This window comes from Artemia sp. Qi Xiang Cuo, chromosome 3, assembly GCF_049724085.1.
Source record: "Artemia sp. Qi Xiang Cuo chromosome 3, ASM4972408v1, whole genome shotgun sequence".
Classification (NCBI taxonomy): domain Eukaryota; kingdom Metazoa; phylum Arthropoda; class Branchiopoda; order Anostraca; family Artemiidae; genus Artemia; species Artemia sp. Qi Xiang Cuo.
In genome coordinates this window covers 22,289,357-22,305,167 of record NC_142796.1, presented here as the reverse complement: position 1 = coordinate 22,305,167, position 15,811 = coordinate 22,289,357, and the positions used below count along the sequence as shown (strand labels likewise).

At 33.8% G+C, this 15,811-nt stretch overlaps 1 protein-coding gene across 1 annotated transcript; it reads left to right on the top strand.

Moving 5' to 3' along the window:
• Positions 1 to 678: 678 nt before the first annotated feature.
• LOC148953871 (bifunctional glutamate/proline--tRNA ligase-like) lies at positions 679 to 15,445 on the top strand. Its single transcript, XM_089085671.1, has 4 exons — positions 679 to 800; positions 8,984 to 9,157; positions 11,649 to 11,953; positions 15,190 to 15,445. Exons 1-4 carry the CDS (start codon positions 744 to 746, stop codon positions 15,344 to 15,346), a joined length of 693 nt encoding a protein of 230 aa, XP_088941797.1. The 5' UTR covers positions 679 to 743; the 3' UTR covers positions 15,347 to 15,445.
• The last annotated feature ends 366 nt before the right edge of the window (positions 15,446 to 15,811 follow it).

Genomic DNA, 15,811 nt, shown 5'->3' with positions numbered 1-15,811 from the left:
CATTTTGAATTCAGTCTTCTGACCTGCCTGTGAACTTGTAGGAAGACGTTATCTTAGGGGAGTGCCAGGAAAATGAAATTACCCTTGATACCAAATATTCGCAGTAACAACTCACACAATATTGATAACACAGCACCAATGTGTACACTTTTTCGTCATTGAGCTACTACTAGAGTCACACAAAAAAAATCGATCAATCATTTCTGCAACTTTCCTCTAGTCACCTCATATTACCATAACAAAATAGACAAAAGGTTTCAATACCTCGTTTGATTTTATATTAAAATAAAGTCAATTGATTTGTTTTTCTTTACCTGGGGTACGCAAAACTATAAAAACACAGCCGCGTAGTTATCTCCTTGCCTCCCAAATTATCATAAGTTTCTCAGGATTTTGAAATAAGTCGTCGGCTCTATTTTCGTATTGGGAATAACAAAAAAAAACTGCTTGTGTGTGCCTTCAAGTATTTCTCATGTTTTTTGTAAATAAGAGGATAATTTTTAATTGTCTAATGCAAAGTAAAAGTAATTATTAAAAAGTTATTTATTAATTTTTTTTATTACGTTTTTTTATTTTTTTTTTTTTTTTTTTTTTTTTTTTTTTTACAGGGAGCTACCTCAAACATGCTTGGGCAAAATTTCTCGAAAAAGTTTAACATTAAATTCCTGAATAAGACTCAAAAGAAAAGTTATGTATGGCAGAACTCATGGGGTATTACGACCAGAACCATTGGTGTCCTAATCATGGTCCACGCTGATAATAAGGGACTGGTCCTGCCACCTAGAGTAGCTTCTGTACAGGCAAGTTTCCCTTAAATGTCTTTATCTTACTTCTCACCCCAGTCGGATTGACCCAACGAACACATTACTTCCACGGGGGGAGGGGGGGTGTACATGGTCCCTTCAACCATCACCTGCAGTCAAGAAACATTCAGAAGAAAAGTTTAGGAAGTATTTGGAGTACTATTACATGATAAAGTCACCTTGTTACCTTATAAACTACCTGATTGCGTTCCAAAATATTTTCTCCACCATCTATATATTTCTTTCGCTTCCTCCATATTAAAGTTGTTTGTCAGGAAAGACCTAATTTCTTTTTCTTGCTTTCTCATCCCTAATATCATTATCACTATAAATAGCGTTACGAATTGTGGCCAAGCTCAGAATTATATCGTATCTACAGGCCAGGATTGACCGATAGGCCCACTAGGCCCGGGCCAAGTGGCGCACAATGCCAGGGGCGCAATAAATGATCATTGAGCGATTTTTTTCGTAAAAATTGGACCGATAAGTTTTATCATCATAGTGCCAGGTGCCCTCCACTGCCGCGCAAATCCACGCCTCAGAAATCACGAACCATGTTAGTGAGCTATTGAGTTTTTATCCGGATGATCTTGAGCCTATGATTGTAGATCAATGCTTACATTTGAAGCCTTTCTTGGTACAAAATAGTGAAAAAAAAAAATACATAGCCCTAACTGATGTTAGCAAGGTTTTTTTGTCATTTTGATGCAGTTGACATGTAACCAAACATTGACATTGCCTAAAAAGTAATTCTTAGCGTGCCTGCCACAAACTGCAAAGGAGAAAGATCATTCGACGGGTGGAGACGAGACTCGGGTGGAGACGGGTGGAGACTTAAGCAATCAGCCACCAGAGATTGACATCATTATCCCTGCTCACTATTGAGGGAAGGCTGAGTCAAGAGATATCGTACAATGACATCATAGACACCTTTGCAAAAAAAAGAGCAAAGCGGAAGGCTTTATCAGTTGGCTTTGAAGATAAATAGTCCTTCTTACATTAAATGTATAATGCGTGCATGTATTTATGTGTTGCTATCTACCAATGGATTGTTTAATTTACTTAAAAATAAGTTGGTTTGTTTAATTTACCTAATACCCCCAACGTACAAACATTTGATGTTCAAATTATTATCATAAGTGATGTTATTTTGCAATAAAATTACTGTCATGATTAAAATTATTTTCTTGAGGAAAATTGACCCCTCCCTCCAATGGTATGAATATGGAGTGGCAAAAACGCTTGGGCCTTGAAGCGTCAAAGCTTTAAATCTGGCCCTGCGTGCATATAGTTTAATATTCGATTTCTTTTGTAATTTACTTTGTTAGGAATAGCTATAATTAAACGGTTCGTTGTAAGAAACTGTAAGTAAGGAGTGACACGGCTCAATGGTAAGCGAGGCTCTAAAAAACTGAATTTTGATAACAAACAGTTCGTGGTAACTAACTGTAGGAAAATATAAGAAGAATCGAACTTAAGTGCTGATTTCAAATAGATAAATTTCATTAAGTTTACTCTTAACCATTAAAGGTTACTAGCCGGAGAAAATTTGCCTTATTTTTAAAAAAGGGGGAAACGCCCCCTTAAAGTCAAATCTTATTAAAAACCACAATCTTAGATTCAGCGTATCAGAGAACCCTACTGTAGAGGTTTCAAGCTCCTATCCGCAAAATGTGGAATTTCTAATTATTTACCAGAAGAAAGATCACGGATGCGTGTTTATTTGTTGTTGTTTTTTGTAAGAGTGATTGTATCGACCCAGAGGTCCTAGAATATCGGGAGAGGGCTCATTCAAACGGAAATTAAAAGTTCTAGGGCCATTTTTAAGTTACAAAAAAACTGAGCGTAATCAGGCCAACTTCAACGCCTATTTTTTCTCAAAATCGTAATATCAAAATTTTGAGATAGTCCGTTTGTTCATTATATTTGAAAGGCCTAATAATTATGCCCTTGGGTGAGCTCATGACCCCCCCCCCCACAGTCCCGGGGGCCAGGTTTTTAAATTAATAAATTTTCCCATTGGTTAAGCGGAGTCTTTGGGTTTGGAAAGAATTTATAAATTTTTCAGGGGGGGGGGGTACTTTATAATGGTGGGATTTACCACGGGGATAATTTTCCATGGGAAGGGAAGTTTTCAGGGAGTGAATTTTTAAGGGGAAATTTTACACTGGGGGAATTTGCCAAAATTCCAATACGAAATTCGTCTTATATCTTGCTTTCGTATTGCCGACTTAATTTTACGCGTGGAGATGTTAAGGGTAATTGTCCGGGGTAAATTCACACCAGGATTGAATTGTATAGAGAATATATTGTGGGGAGGAGGGATTTTTCCGTGGAGGTGTAGCCAGATTTTCTGGCATTATTTAAAAAACGATCAGAAATTAAATATGAGAAAAACAAATTTTTCAGCTGAAAGTAAAGAGCAACATTAAAACTTAAAACGAACATAAATTATTACATATGTGAGGGGAATTGCTCTTCCTTATCTTCTCGCTCTTTACGCCAAAGTTTTAATTATGTTCCATTTTTTTAAGAACCACTCCTGGCCCACTATGTTTGTTTAATTAGAACAGTAAGCTTTTTTTAATACTAAAAAACTTACATTCTGAAATGTACCTTTTTTGTATACAGTCTGAGGTTTTTGTCATCATCTAAAACTCTAAGAACTTCGGTAGTTTTGTTTTATTTTAGTATATATTTCACAGTTGCTGTACTTGTAAAAAATTTATTCATATTATATAAATTAAAATTTGGGGGGATGCTGAGGGTCGTCATATGGGGGGGGGGGCTGAGTGTTCATAAAACGGTAACGTAAATGTTAAAGAAATTCAGGTGTTTGCTATCTTAATGATATTTCTTAGTTGCAGATGGTGTATCTGTACAGGTGTGCATGTAACTGAGCCCTTTTGCATCTTATCCCAAATGCAACTGAACCCTCGTTCAACAAAACCTCGTGAAACCTAACCCGATTTAACTGTACCCTCGTTAAGATCAACCCGTGCTTAGCTCAGGCTTTACATAACTCAACCCCCACTAAAATCAAACTCTGGTTGAATCAACTCAACCAAAGTCCTATGAACAAGTTTGAACTAGCACTGATTATAAGCTCAAAATTCTCTTCTAGCTTCGTGTGCGGTTTCTAACTTATATAACCCATTTGAATAACACCAGAACTTTTCCGAACTTTCAGTAATGGTTCTATCACCAAAACTATGATCCGATAAAATGTTTTTTGTTTTATTACAAACTGACCTTTTCGTTAGTACTCGGGTAAGGATTTGCCAAGCGGTACGTAAACACTGAATTTATACCCAATTCCCTAAGCTCTTTCAGTTTGACCTTTAAAGTTACATATAAGTATTTTGTTTGGGTAATTCCACGTAATGATCAGCCAGGAAATAAGACCCGGTAGTGTTTTTTTTGTCTTTGATATAAAGAACCCTAAAAATTTCCTGAGAACATTTTGGTTTTTGCTCTACAAAAATTAATGATTTCGACAGTTTTGACTTATTTATATCAAGGAAAACAAAGACTAAAATCGCTCCTCTTTTGAAAATGAGGAGGCTTATCTTTCGTATTTACGAACCATTTGAATGAAAATTTTGATTATTTTAAAACCTTTGTGAAGAATTTAGAAAATAGTTTGAATCTCTAGATACTTCCAAAATATTAAAAACTGCTCAATAATAAATGCAAATTTATTTAAAATATCCAGTTCACGATATAGACTTATCACAAAATGTATATTTAAATTTTTTTTTTTTTTTTTGATTAGTTTTTCCACTAGGGTATTTTATATAATTGGCCGCGCAATAGGGGTTTATAATTAAATAACGTTGCTGGCAAAATTTTTTTTTTTTTTTTTTTTTTTTTCTTGGTCTTAGACCAGGGCACTTCGTTTCAAAGGAGTTGTCGTATAAACTTCAAAAAGGATTAATTAGTTTTAAAATTAGAGTGGGGTTTTCCCATTTTTTTTGTCGAAAGTGATTGGAAGGCAACTAACACCCTTTTCACTCCCACCATTTCCCCAAACGCATCCAATCTAAAATTTTGAGATAGCCATTTTATTCAGCGTAGTTGATTTCTAGATAGAAATTATGTTTTTTGGGAAGGACACTTCTCCACAGGCTTCAGGATAAAGGTTGTAAGTTGTGTCCTGGGGGCATATACGTTTTTTTTTATAGAAAATGTTGTCATAGAAACTTCAAAAAAAGCTCGTTCGATTCGAAATTCAAAGGGCTAGTGCCCTTTTTAATTGTCGAAAGTGATTGGAGAGTAACTAACCCCTCTCTTATGCCCACCTTTTCCCCAAACACGTCCGATCTAAATTTTGAGATAGCCATTTTGTTTAACGTAGTTGAAAGTTCTGGGAATTAGGCCTTTGAGGATGACAACCCCCCACAGCCCTTAAGGTAAAGGTTGTAAGTTATGCCTTGGGGGCACATAAGGTTTATATTGATAGTGATGTTGTAGAAACTTAAAAAAGGGCTCAGTCGATTGGAAACGAGAAGGGTTTGTGCCCTTTTTAATTGTCAAAAGTGATTGGAGGATAACTAACACCCCTCTCCCATCCACCATTTCTCCAAACACATCCAATCAAAATGTTTGGATAACCATTTTGTTCGACGCAGTTAAAAAGTCTGAAAATTATGTTTTGAGGATAACACCCCCAAAGCCTTCAGGGCAAGGGTTGTAAGTTATGCCCCTTGGAGCATATAAGGTTTTTTTATTATAGAAAGTGTTGTCGTATAAATTTCAAAAAGGAATCATTCGATTGGAAATTGAAATGGCTAGTGCCCTTTTTAATAGTCGGAAGTGATCGGATGGCAAATAACCCCCCTGTAACGCCCACCATTCCCCCAGACACTTCCATTTTCTTCAACGTAGTTGAAAGGTCCGAAAATTAGGTCTTTGAGGATGACGACCCCCTCAGAGCCCTCAGGTCCCGGGTTGTAAATTATGTCCTGGGGCAAATAAGGTTTTTATAGAAAGCATTGTCATGGAAACTTCAAAAATGACTCATTCGATTGGAAATTGAAAGGGCTAATGCCCTTTTTAATAGTCGGAAGTGATTGGAGGGCAACTAACCCTCCTCTTACGCCCACCATTTCCCCAAGCACATCCTATCAAAATTTTGAGATAGTAATCTTCTTCAACGTTGTAAAAAGGTCTGGAAATTAGGTCTTTGTGGATGACAACCTCCCCCCCAGTCCTCAGGGCAAGGGTTGTAAGTTATGCTGTGGGGGTATTTAAGGTTTTTATTGAAAGCATTGTCGTAGAAACTTCAAAAGGGCTCATTCGATTGGAAATTAAAAGGGCTAACACCATTTTTGAGCAACTAACACCCATCTTACGCCCACCATTTCCCCAAACACATCATATCAAACTTTTGAGATAGCCATTTTGTCTAACGTAGTTGAAGGTTCTGGAAATTTGGTCTTTGAGGATGACAACCCCCTCACATCCCATAGGGCAAGGGTTGTAATTTATGTCCTGCGGTATATAACGTGTTTATAGAAAGGGTTGTCTTGGAAACTCAAAAAGGGCTCATTCGATTGAAAATTAAAGGGCCTAGAGCCATTTATAATAGTCGAAAGTTATTGGAAAACTTGACCTTTTTATAGTAAACATCGATGTGGGTGCAATGCATTATTTTTCTTTTTTTTTTGTTTAGAACAGGGCACTTCGTACCGAAGGAGTTGTCTTAGGAACTTCCAAAAGTTCTCACTCGATTGAAAATAAAAAGGGCTAAAAATTGATAATAGTCGAAAGTGATTGGAGGGCAAACTAGTCCCCCTCCCACGCCCACAGTCCCATTTGCCTATTATCTTTAAAAACTAAATATTCCCTTAAAATTAAATCAAAATGCACTTTGTTAATGCTAATTCCCAATAAGGCATCTCAGCAGTATCCCAAGAACGACTGAGGGTATTTTGTTAAAACTTTCGGGGCTACTTCTGCTCTTAAAATTTAACCGAATCAAAATAGCGTAAGTCTATCCAAGCTATCAAAGAAAGTAAACAGATTTTTTTTACGAGTGGTATCAAGTTTTCTATTTCAGGTCAACTAGAGGAGGTATGTTTGCGTACAAATTTTTAAAAGGGTGTATGTTAAAAATTTGCTGAAAATTCTTCTCCAGTATACAAATAGCAGGCCAAACTATAAAGTCTTAAAAAAAACAAAAAAGATTTAAAGAATGATTTTATTTTTCCCTGAAAACGAACAAAAACTAACTAAAAAAACTTTTTCCACAAAATAAGTTTTTCCAAGAAAAGTAAAGAACTCCATTAAACTCAAAAAGGGCTCATTTGATTGGAAATTGAAGGGCCTAGAGCCATTTTTAATAGTCGAAATCTATTGGAAGACTTGACCTGTCTTTAGTAAACATCGATCTGGGTACAATGTATTATTTTTTCTTTTTTTTTTGGTTAGAGCAGGGCACTTCGTACCGAAAGAGTTGTCTTAGGAACTTCGAAAAGGGCTCATTCGATTGAAAATAGAAAGGGCAAAAAATTGCCAATAGTCGAAAGGAATAGTCGAATAATTTTATTTTTCCCTGAAAAGACTATGTCGATATAAAACGAACAGAAATTAATTAAAAAAAAAACTTTCCTCAAAATAAGTTTGTCAAAGAAAAGTAAAGAGCTCCATTAAACCAAAAATGAGCAAAAATAAAATCAAATAATCTACCAAGCGTGAAACTACCACAAATCAGCATCGATAAATAAATGAAACACAAAATGAACAGAAATTACAATAAATAACCGAGTCAAACTCAACGAGCAGAAATTAACATGAGTAGAGCTCAAAACCCCTATGCCTTCACAGGCCAGAACACAATTTGCACTTTACTGAAAAAAACACAAATGAATGTGCATTGTCAGTTTAATATACATATACTGATATTTAGTAATCAAAGTGTTAATATTATTTTATTTATTAAAGTTATAAAAGTAAAAACATTTATATTTTTTCATTAAAGTGCAAAATATGTTAAAAACTGAAAGCTCTGCTCTGGTCAATTTCAAGTCTAAGAGGTTCGATTCAGCAATCAGAAATACTTGGCTTTTTACTTTTTAATTGGTCTCTTTGACAGCAAACATGACTTACGGGATGTCCAGCCAAGACATTGGCCACTCTTCTCCACATCACTTGGTTTTGACCTTTTTTACCGCAAAGAGCTGATGCAGGGTATAAGGCCGTGTAAGGGGGGGGCATAGTGTTTGAGCCTTCCCTCCTCGACATTTTGTCCGATGCGTAAAAATATAACAATAATGTATCCATAAAATAAAATTGCTTTAGCTGAAACTGCAATTAAAAGGGACTTGGCCTTTATTTTTTTTTTTTTTTTTTTTTTGATCGAATGGACTCAGGATATATTTGTAGGCTTATAGCTGTTATTTATATGCCGTTTTTCTACGAATATTTCGTTTTCTGTTATTTTCGATGAAGAAAGGGACAGGAAAAGAGTTCTTATGACCCAATTAAAAAAATAATATTACCTGGCGAGATATATATGTTAGAACCACGTTCTGTGAACAAGTTGTAATTTTATATATTAATTATGATGGTTTTTATTGTGTACCATCCCTTTGCTTTTGAAAACAAATCAGAGGGTTTTTAAACATGTTGAGTTGTCCGTCCCTCCAAACTACATTTACTTGTCTGTCTAGACTTGCTTCTCAGTATGATTTAACCTTGTTTTTAAAAAGTGGAGCTATTTTCTATTAACGTTTAAGGAGTACTTTGATTGACTTGTCAAAATACTAAAATAAACCATTTGAACTTAACACTTTTTAACACGTAAGTATAGAGTAATATACTTTGGCGCTAGTTTGACCACAAACTGGTTCTGTAGCTTCGCTGTTCGCTGCCTACCAGCTCACACAAAACCGTCTCCCGGTTTTCTTTTTGCTATGTTTATGATTTATTATCTTTCAAATTGTATGATTAGGGGCATAAAAACGGTTCATGAACCCTCCAATGCCTCCAATATTTCTTTACCTTGTAAGGAATTTCCTGTGTGTTCCCGTAGAATAGTGTCAAGTGAGTTACTCTCGTAAAACTTTTGTTTAATTCTCCTGTGAAACAAAACAAAAATGGTATGTATCTCCTTTGACCCACTAGTTTGTTTTCAATCTGTTGTTTCCATTCCAATGACCCATTAATTTGTTTTTTAGGTTGTTGTAATTCCCTGTGGAATAACCGTCGATACCAAAGAAGAAGATCGAAAGCGCCATTATGAATTATGTAAGCAGCTTGAAAAGGAAGTGGGCAGTATTGGTATTCGTGTAAAAGGAGATTACAGGGACAACTGTTTGCCAGATTATAAGTATAGCCATTGGGAACTCAAGTTCAGTGCAATATTTGAAAAATTGAAATTAGATAAGAATCTAAAAAAATACGAAAGGGGACTCATGCTTCAATATCAAGAAAAAATGTTAAATGGTCTAAAATTGTATATGAAACAAAAACGAGAAAAAAAAATCATTCATCTTGTGCAGAATTTTATAATCAGGGGCTGGTCTGTTTTTTTTTTTGTTTGTTTTTCTATATGCATTATTGACGGTCTTGTCTCAAAAGTATTTTAACCTCCAGAAATCATAGTTTCTGCTTTAATCGTATTCGGGTTTTTCATTAGTCAACCTAAAAGTCAAGAAAAGAAAAACTCATTTTAGTATAGATTACTAAATACTTACGGAGAAACCAATCTAACTTTTCTTTTCGAACCTGCACATTGGAAATAAAACAATTTCCTTAGAGTGTACGAGCTACTGCCGAAGTAATCTGGACTCTGAACATTTGTGGAAAATTCTTTATACCTTAGAGCTAGCGAGCTATTTTCAGTATATTCTGTATACTTCTTTGAACACTGAACGCTTCTGGGAAGTTTTGTGTACCATAGAGCGTATAAGCTATTACCAGCTTATTGTGAAAACTCGTGAAAAATTCTTTATAATGTAAAGCTCCCGAGTTACTGTCAATATATTGTGGATACCTATTTGATGGCCACTGGACACTCCTGCAAAAGTATTTGTACCCTAAAGCGTATTAGATATTGCCAGTTATCTTCTAGACACCAGTATCCGCCATTTAAAAATTTGTCTCTCAAAAACTAGGATCATATGTCTTGACTTTATACGCAGTCAGCCATGTCTTGATGCCTGCTGGAAAATACTTGATTTTCAGTTTATTAGAATCAGATTGTATTAATTGTGTTAGAATCCGAACCAACAATGAACTGTCTTCTTAAATTCTGTCTTTTTCTTTCTTTTTTATTTCTTTTTTTTCTTTTTTTCTTGTTCTTTTTTTTAATTTTTTTAGGTCTTTGGTGTCAAACACATTGATTGGTTCTTAATTTTATCCTGTCATATGGATAAAAAAAGAAGAAAAAGTAATACAAAAAAATAAAAAAAATTATTTTGTCATGCAACTATGAAATCTGGTAAAATTTATAGAGGTGAGAAAAAAATCGACAATGGGGAAGCCAGTTTTGAGAGATCAAAACTTGCAAAAATGAATGGCAAATTAAATTATAATAAATAGCAAATAACAAATTAAATTTGACACCTTTATGGTTGCTTTTCCGAGAAAATTAAGTTTAGGCAGTAAAAGTTATTTCAGAACAGGGTTAGGATCTAAGGTTCTTTAGGGATTGGAAACAGGGGTAGGAAAAATGGAAGCGATCCAAAAGAGTATGGGTCACTAAGAGTAAAAATTCTCCCAACCAAGGAAATTACGTGGAAGTATTTTTCGTAGGGACGGTTTTTGGTCATACCAAATGTATGGGAATTGTGATGAAGATTCTTTCCCCCACGTGGAGGATTCCTAAGGATCGAAGTTGATGTTTGAGCTTTTCCGCCTATTTGACAAAGAGGCTAGGTTTGCCAAAAATCTATTAAGCAGGGGGGAATTTTGAAGTATTAGAGGAGTGTAGTTATTTGTTTCGATAGCCATGCAATGTAGGGGGTGATTTTTATCGGGCGAGGAAGCTTGTAAAACATTTTTGTTTTGATGTGTGGTGTTAATTTATATTATTTTTACTCATAGGGTATACTGTATACCCTATGAGTAAAAATAATATTAATTAACACCACACATCAAAATAAAAATAATGCCTTACAAGCTTTCTCATCCTAGAAAATCACCCCCTATATTGCATCAAAAAATGATTGTATACCGTATACAATCATTTTTTGATTGTTTTTTTATTTTTATTTACTCACTGAAAGGATGTTTCATGCAGAATTTTCATTATTTATAAATTTTTATAACTGTTTCAAGCCTTGGGCCATAGGGCTTAGATGCTAAATAAATCCATATAATCTATTTAATCATTTTTAGAAGCCATTTTTACCAACCCCATTATAAACTGTACTTCGAAAATCCTGTCAAAATTTCAAAATATACAAGTGAACGTGAGAAAAATCTTGCCATTATATTCACAATATGAAATTAATTACAATCAAAATGTCTTTTTTTTTGTTTTTTTGTGTTTTTTTGTTTGTTTTCTTTTGTTTTCTGTGTCTTTTTTTTATCTGTCTTGTACCAATACCGTGTCTTCATTTTTTGTCTTTTGTTGACATTTTTGGCGACTGTGAAACCTAGTGCGAGAAAATTCTTGCCATTTTACTCGCGAGATGAAATCTACGAGAATCAAAACGTCTGTTTTTTTTTATTTTTTATTCTTATCATCTTTTTTTTCTTTTTTTTTCTGGACATGGTCAAATTATACTCTATAAACTTTAAATCTTTTAGCCTTTGTTTTTTATTTAATTTGATGGCTGGAAAAAATGTCATTTTGTGCTTCTTGTTGTGATGCGATTATAGTAAGATTCTATCTAGGGTGTGCCTTTGAGAATTGAACTTAGTCCACGTGATATTGAAAAAAATGAATTTGTTGCCGTTCGAAGGGACACGGGTGATAAGACAACCTTTTCTCGTGCTAACGCGTCAGAAAGTTTGAAGAATTTGCTTGATATTATTCATTGTTCGATGTTTGAAAAGGCCAACCAGGAGATGAAAAGCCACATCAAGGAGTGTTTTAGTCTCAGTGATCTTGTGGAAGAACTGGATAAGAAGAATATGATCCTTGCTCCTTTCTGTGGGGACAAGGGGTGCGAGGAGGAGATTGAGAAGGATTCTGCGAGGTAAGATACTCTATTTTGTATTATCTTGTGTTTTTATGTGTGTTAAAGAAAGGTTTTTCCTTAAGCAAAGAGAAACCGATAGTAGCTCATAGACAGGTTATTATTATTATTATTATTCATTTATTGCCCGTCAAAAAAAAGGTACAAAAGGTACAGTAGACGGAGTAATCACTAAAGAAAACAAAAAAGAAAAAATAAAAAAAAAAGAAGAAAAATAAGGACACAAACACACATTGAAAATTCAAACACATGGCAAAAGAAAACTATTCATTACATTAAAACGAACAGTGACTATATGCATTACAATAATATAAAAAAAAAATATTGTGAACAAATTGTTGAACATGGATGATTAAACTTACTTTTAAAAAGAGATAGAGGTTTATTAATGCTAATATTAGGGTCAGATAACTTATACAAATGAATAATTTTACGGTTTCTTGTCTAAGGGGGCAAATGTAAAAGATATTTAGCAAATCTGAAGAAGATTGATCGTAGGTGCTTTTTATCTGTAACTGTAAAGAATCTCCAGAAAGGAGCAATGTAAAGCAGATGAGGAAGGGCTGTGGCGTTATAAATGGATGCTAGAATATAACGGTTGAAACGTAGTTTGCTTTTTACGATTGCAGCTTATTCGTAAAAAAAAGAAATAAAAGCACAGACAGAGATTTTTCGTAAGTGAATACAGACGAATAGCAGCTAATAAACCGGTTCTTCATACAAGAAAAAGGAACATATAGGAGCACGTACAGATTATTCAGAAAGGAAATAGATGGGAGTACATAAGAAGATTCTTTGTCAAGGAAGGAGAAAGAGATTATAGCGCATAGAGATTTTTCATAAAGTAAAGAGAAAGAGATATCTGATAATACAAATTCTTCATTAAAGGAGGAGATAGCAGTGTATAAGAAGATGTGCGCCATAAAAGAAAGAAAATCCGGTAGCACATAGGAAGAATATACTCAAAGGAAAGAGTAAGAGATCGTAGCACAGAGATTTTCCTAAAGGAAAGAAAAAGCGAAAGTAGCTCATAGAGCTTATTCATAAAGGAAGGAGATTGCAGTCCATAATAAGATTCTTCGTAAAGGAAAGAGAAAGAGATAGAAGCTCAGACAGATTCTTAATTAAAGTAAGGATATATCAGTTTATAAGAAGATATTCTTCATAAATTAAAGAAAATCCGATAGCATGTAGGAAGATTATACATACAGGAAAGAGGAAGAGATAGCAGCACATTGAATAATTTTTCGAAATAAAAAAACGAAACAGATGCTGTAGAAGTGAGCAACTTATCAAAAATGATGATCGTGAGTAGGTGCCAATCTCATAAGAAGAAAACCATTTTTTGATGCTAACATTCAAGCGTTTGCGTGATAAGTCAAAAATTAAATTCTACATCTCACCAATTATAAAAAACTCTTAAGTTCTATATATATATATATATATATATATATATATATATATATATATATATATATATATATATATATATATATATATATATATATATATATATATATATATATATATATATATATATATATATATATATATATATATATATATATATATATATATATATATATATATATATATATATATATATATATATATTGCGAGAGTCTTTTGCGTTCTTTTTTCAAAATGGGTTAAATCCTCTTTTCTCACATATAGAAAGTTGAAAATTCAAAAAGTCGGATCTCGGATGCGTTAAAAGCTGTCCTTGACTAAACAGTACAAGTAAAATCCTTATAATACCAAGATAAATAAAAGTTCAAATAGGGATACAAATCATTTTAATAGACAGGTTTAATAGACAGGTTTTAATAGACAGACAAACAGTGATAGAAATTCACGAAAAACACCAGATATTTCAGTCACATATGCAGTAACCGTCATCAGTAGTAAAAAATCTGTTATTTTTTGTCAATTTCTATCACTGTTTGCGAAACACTGTCTATTAAAAGAATTTTTCTCTAGTTGAATTTTTATTTATCGTCATGGAAAGGCTCCATGGTTTCTGAAAGTACATCTAATACAAAAAACATTAAAATTAATATTTTTGGCCCCATGGAACCTATCTTAGGTCAATTCATACCTGAAAACCATGATTTTCCAAGAAATTTTTTTTTAGGTGTTTCAAAACCGTGAAGTTTTTAATGCAGCACTCCATTTGTCCAGTGTTGAGACCTTGTAGAGAGCATGATACCGCTTTTCATGCATAAAAATTCAAACGTTGACAGTTTGCTAATTCTTAATTACAATTACACCTACAAAGGAAAGTTGCATTTTTCATAATTTCTTTGGTGTCATGTATTATTAGCATGTTTTTCAATTACGTTTCTTTTTGAAAAGGTACATGATACATTATTAATCATAAACATGGTTATCCTCCTATATATTAGGGCTGTTCTTTTACTCATCTTTGTGCTAAGATCTTGCATCTTTTGTCTTTTTTATGCAAATGTCTTTCATCATTCTGCTCTGATCAGCGGTTTGAGAACAAAGATATTTTCAAAGCTTTCTCATCATTGTTCTATATGGCAGAAAGATGACGTGTTTCACGCTTTTTGCTAATATCAGTGAGCTTTAATATATTATAAAAAATTTTATTTTAAAAACGATAATTTTTGCAGAAAGATGAAAGATCTTATATGTAAGATCTTGGTGCTAAAACTCGGCTCTATGATGAGCATATCATCAAAGTTCTCTCATCATTGTTCTATATGGCAGAAAGATGGCCTCTTCACACTTTTTGCTAACTTCAGTGAGCTGAAAGATCTTACAACAAAGATGAGTCAAAAGAACGGAAATCTTTGCAGAAAGATATGAGATCTTAGTGCAAAAGAGTGAGTATATCATCAAAGTTATCTCATCATTGTTCTGTATGGTAGAAAGATGGCGTCTTTCACACTTTTTGCTCCCATCAGTGAGCTGTAAGATCTTAGATGTAAGATGTAAGTGCAAAAGAACGAGTCTATTATTTGTTTTTTCACGGTTTGTGCTATTGACTATATATATATTTTTATTGCGTACCATACTTAAATGCGTATATACCTTTTAAAGAAAGGCGACCAGTTTTTTTTTTTATAAATTTTATTTTTTCATGACGTTAAAAAAAAAAAAAAATTTGAAGAAGAAGCTTGGAAAACAATTAGTAAAAAAAGATTAATTGCAATAATTATTTTTAGGATAAAAAGTTGTATCTGTTTTCTGATTGGCCCTTCTTTTTCTAGGGGAACCGATGCAGAACCAGGAGCACCGGCAATGGGGGCTAAAAGTCTATGTTCCCCATTGGACCAACCAGATGCCATAACAAAGGACATGAAGTGCATCCATCCAGACTGCAGTAGGAAACCCGAGAAGTTAACACTTTTTGGTAGAAGTTATTAAGTGCTATGATTCCCAAAGAGTATGGAAAACTGAAAACTCACGGCCATCTAAATGTATATGTATACTATATCATGTGGATGTATACACCCTCTAGCGCTACGCAGCAAGATTTCATGTCTAGAAGAAAAAGCTTAAAACAAAGTATGATTTTCAAAGTATTGTACTATTTTTTAGTATATCTCAACTCTCACCTCTGCGTGCAAAAATACTACCACATTCATTAAAAGAAGAACGGCTAGACTACCACATAAAATACTGATTTTTGAAAAAACTTTGCATGTGAAAACACAGCCGCATTCTTCAAAAGAATCAGGTACTTTTCATTTATTAGGATTCTATGTTCTTTTGTATTCTCGACTTTGAAAAATAGTTTTTATGGTTTTTCTCATAAAGAAACAACCTTTTCCTGTCTTCGCATTTGAAATGCAAATGTGTTTCCAAGATTTTTCCAAAACCCTAAGAAAT

Bases quoted from the DNA above. Each gene is read 5' to 3' on its own strand.
- LOC148953871 (XM_089085671.1), top strand. From the start codon at position 744: ATGGTCCACGCTGATAATAAGGGACTGGTCCTGCCACCTAGAGTAGCT. The intron at 801-8,983 runs GCAAGTTTCCCT...TTTGTTTTTTAG, and splicing joins CTAGAGTAGCTTCTGTACAG to GTTGTTGTAATTCCCTGTGG. The intron at 9,158-11,648 runs TTCAGTGCAATA...GATTCTATCTAG, and splicing joins ATAGCCATTGGGAACTCAAG to GGTGTGCCTTTGAGAATTGA.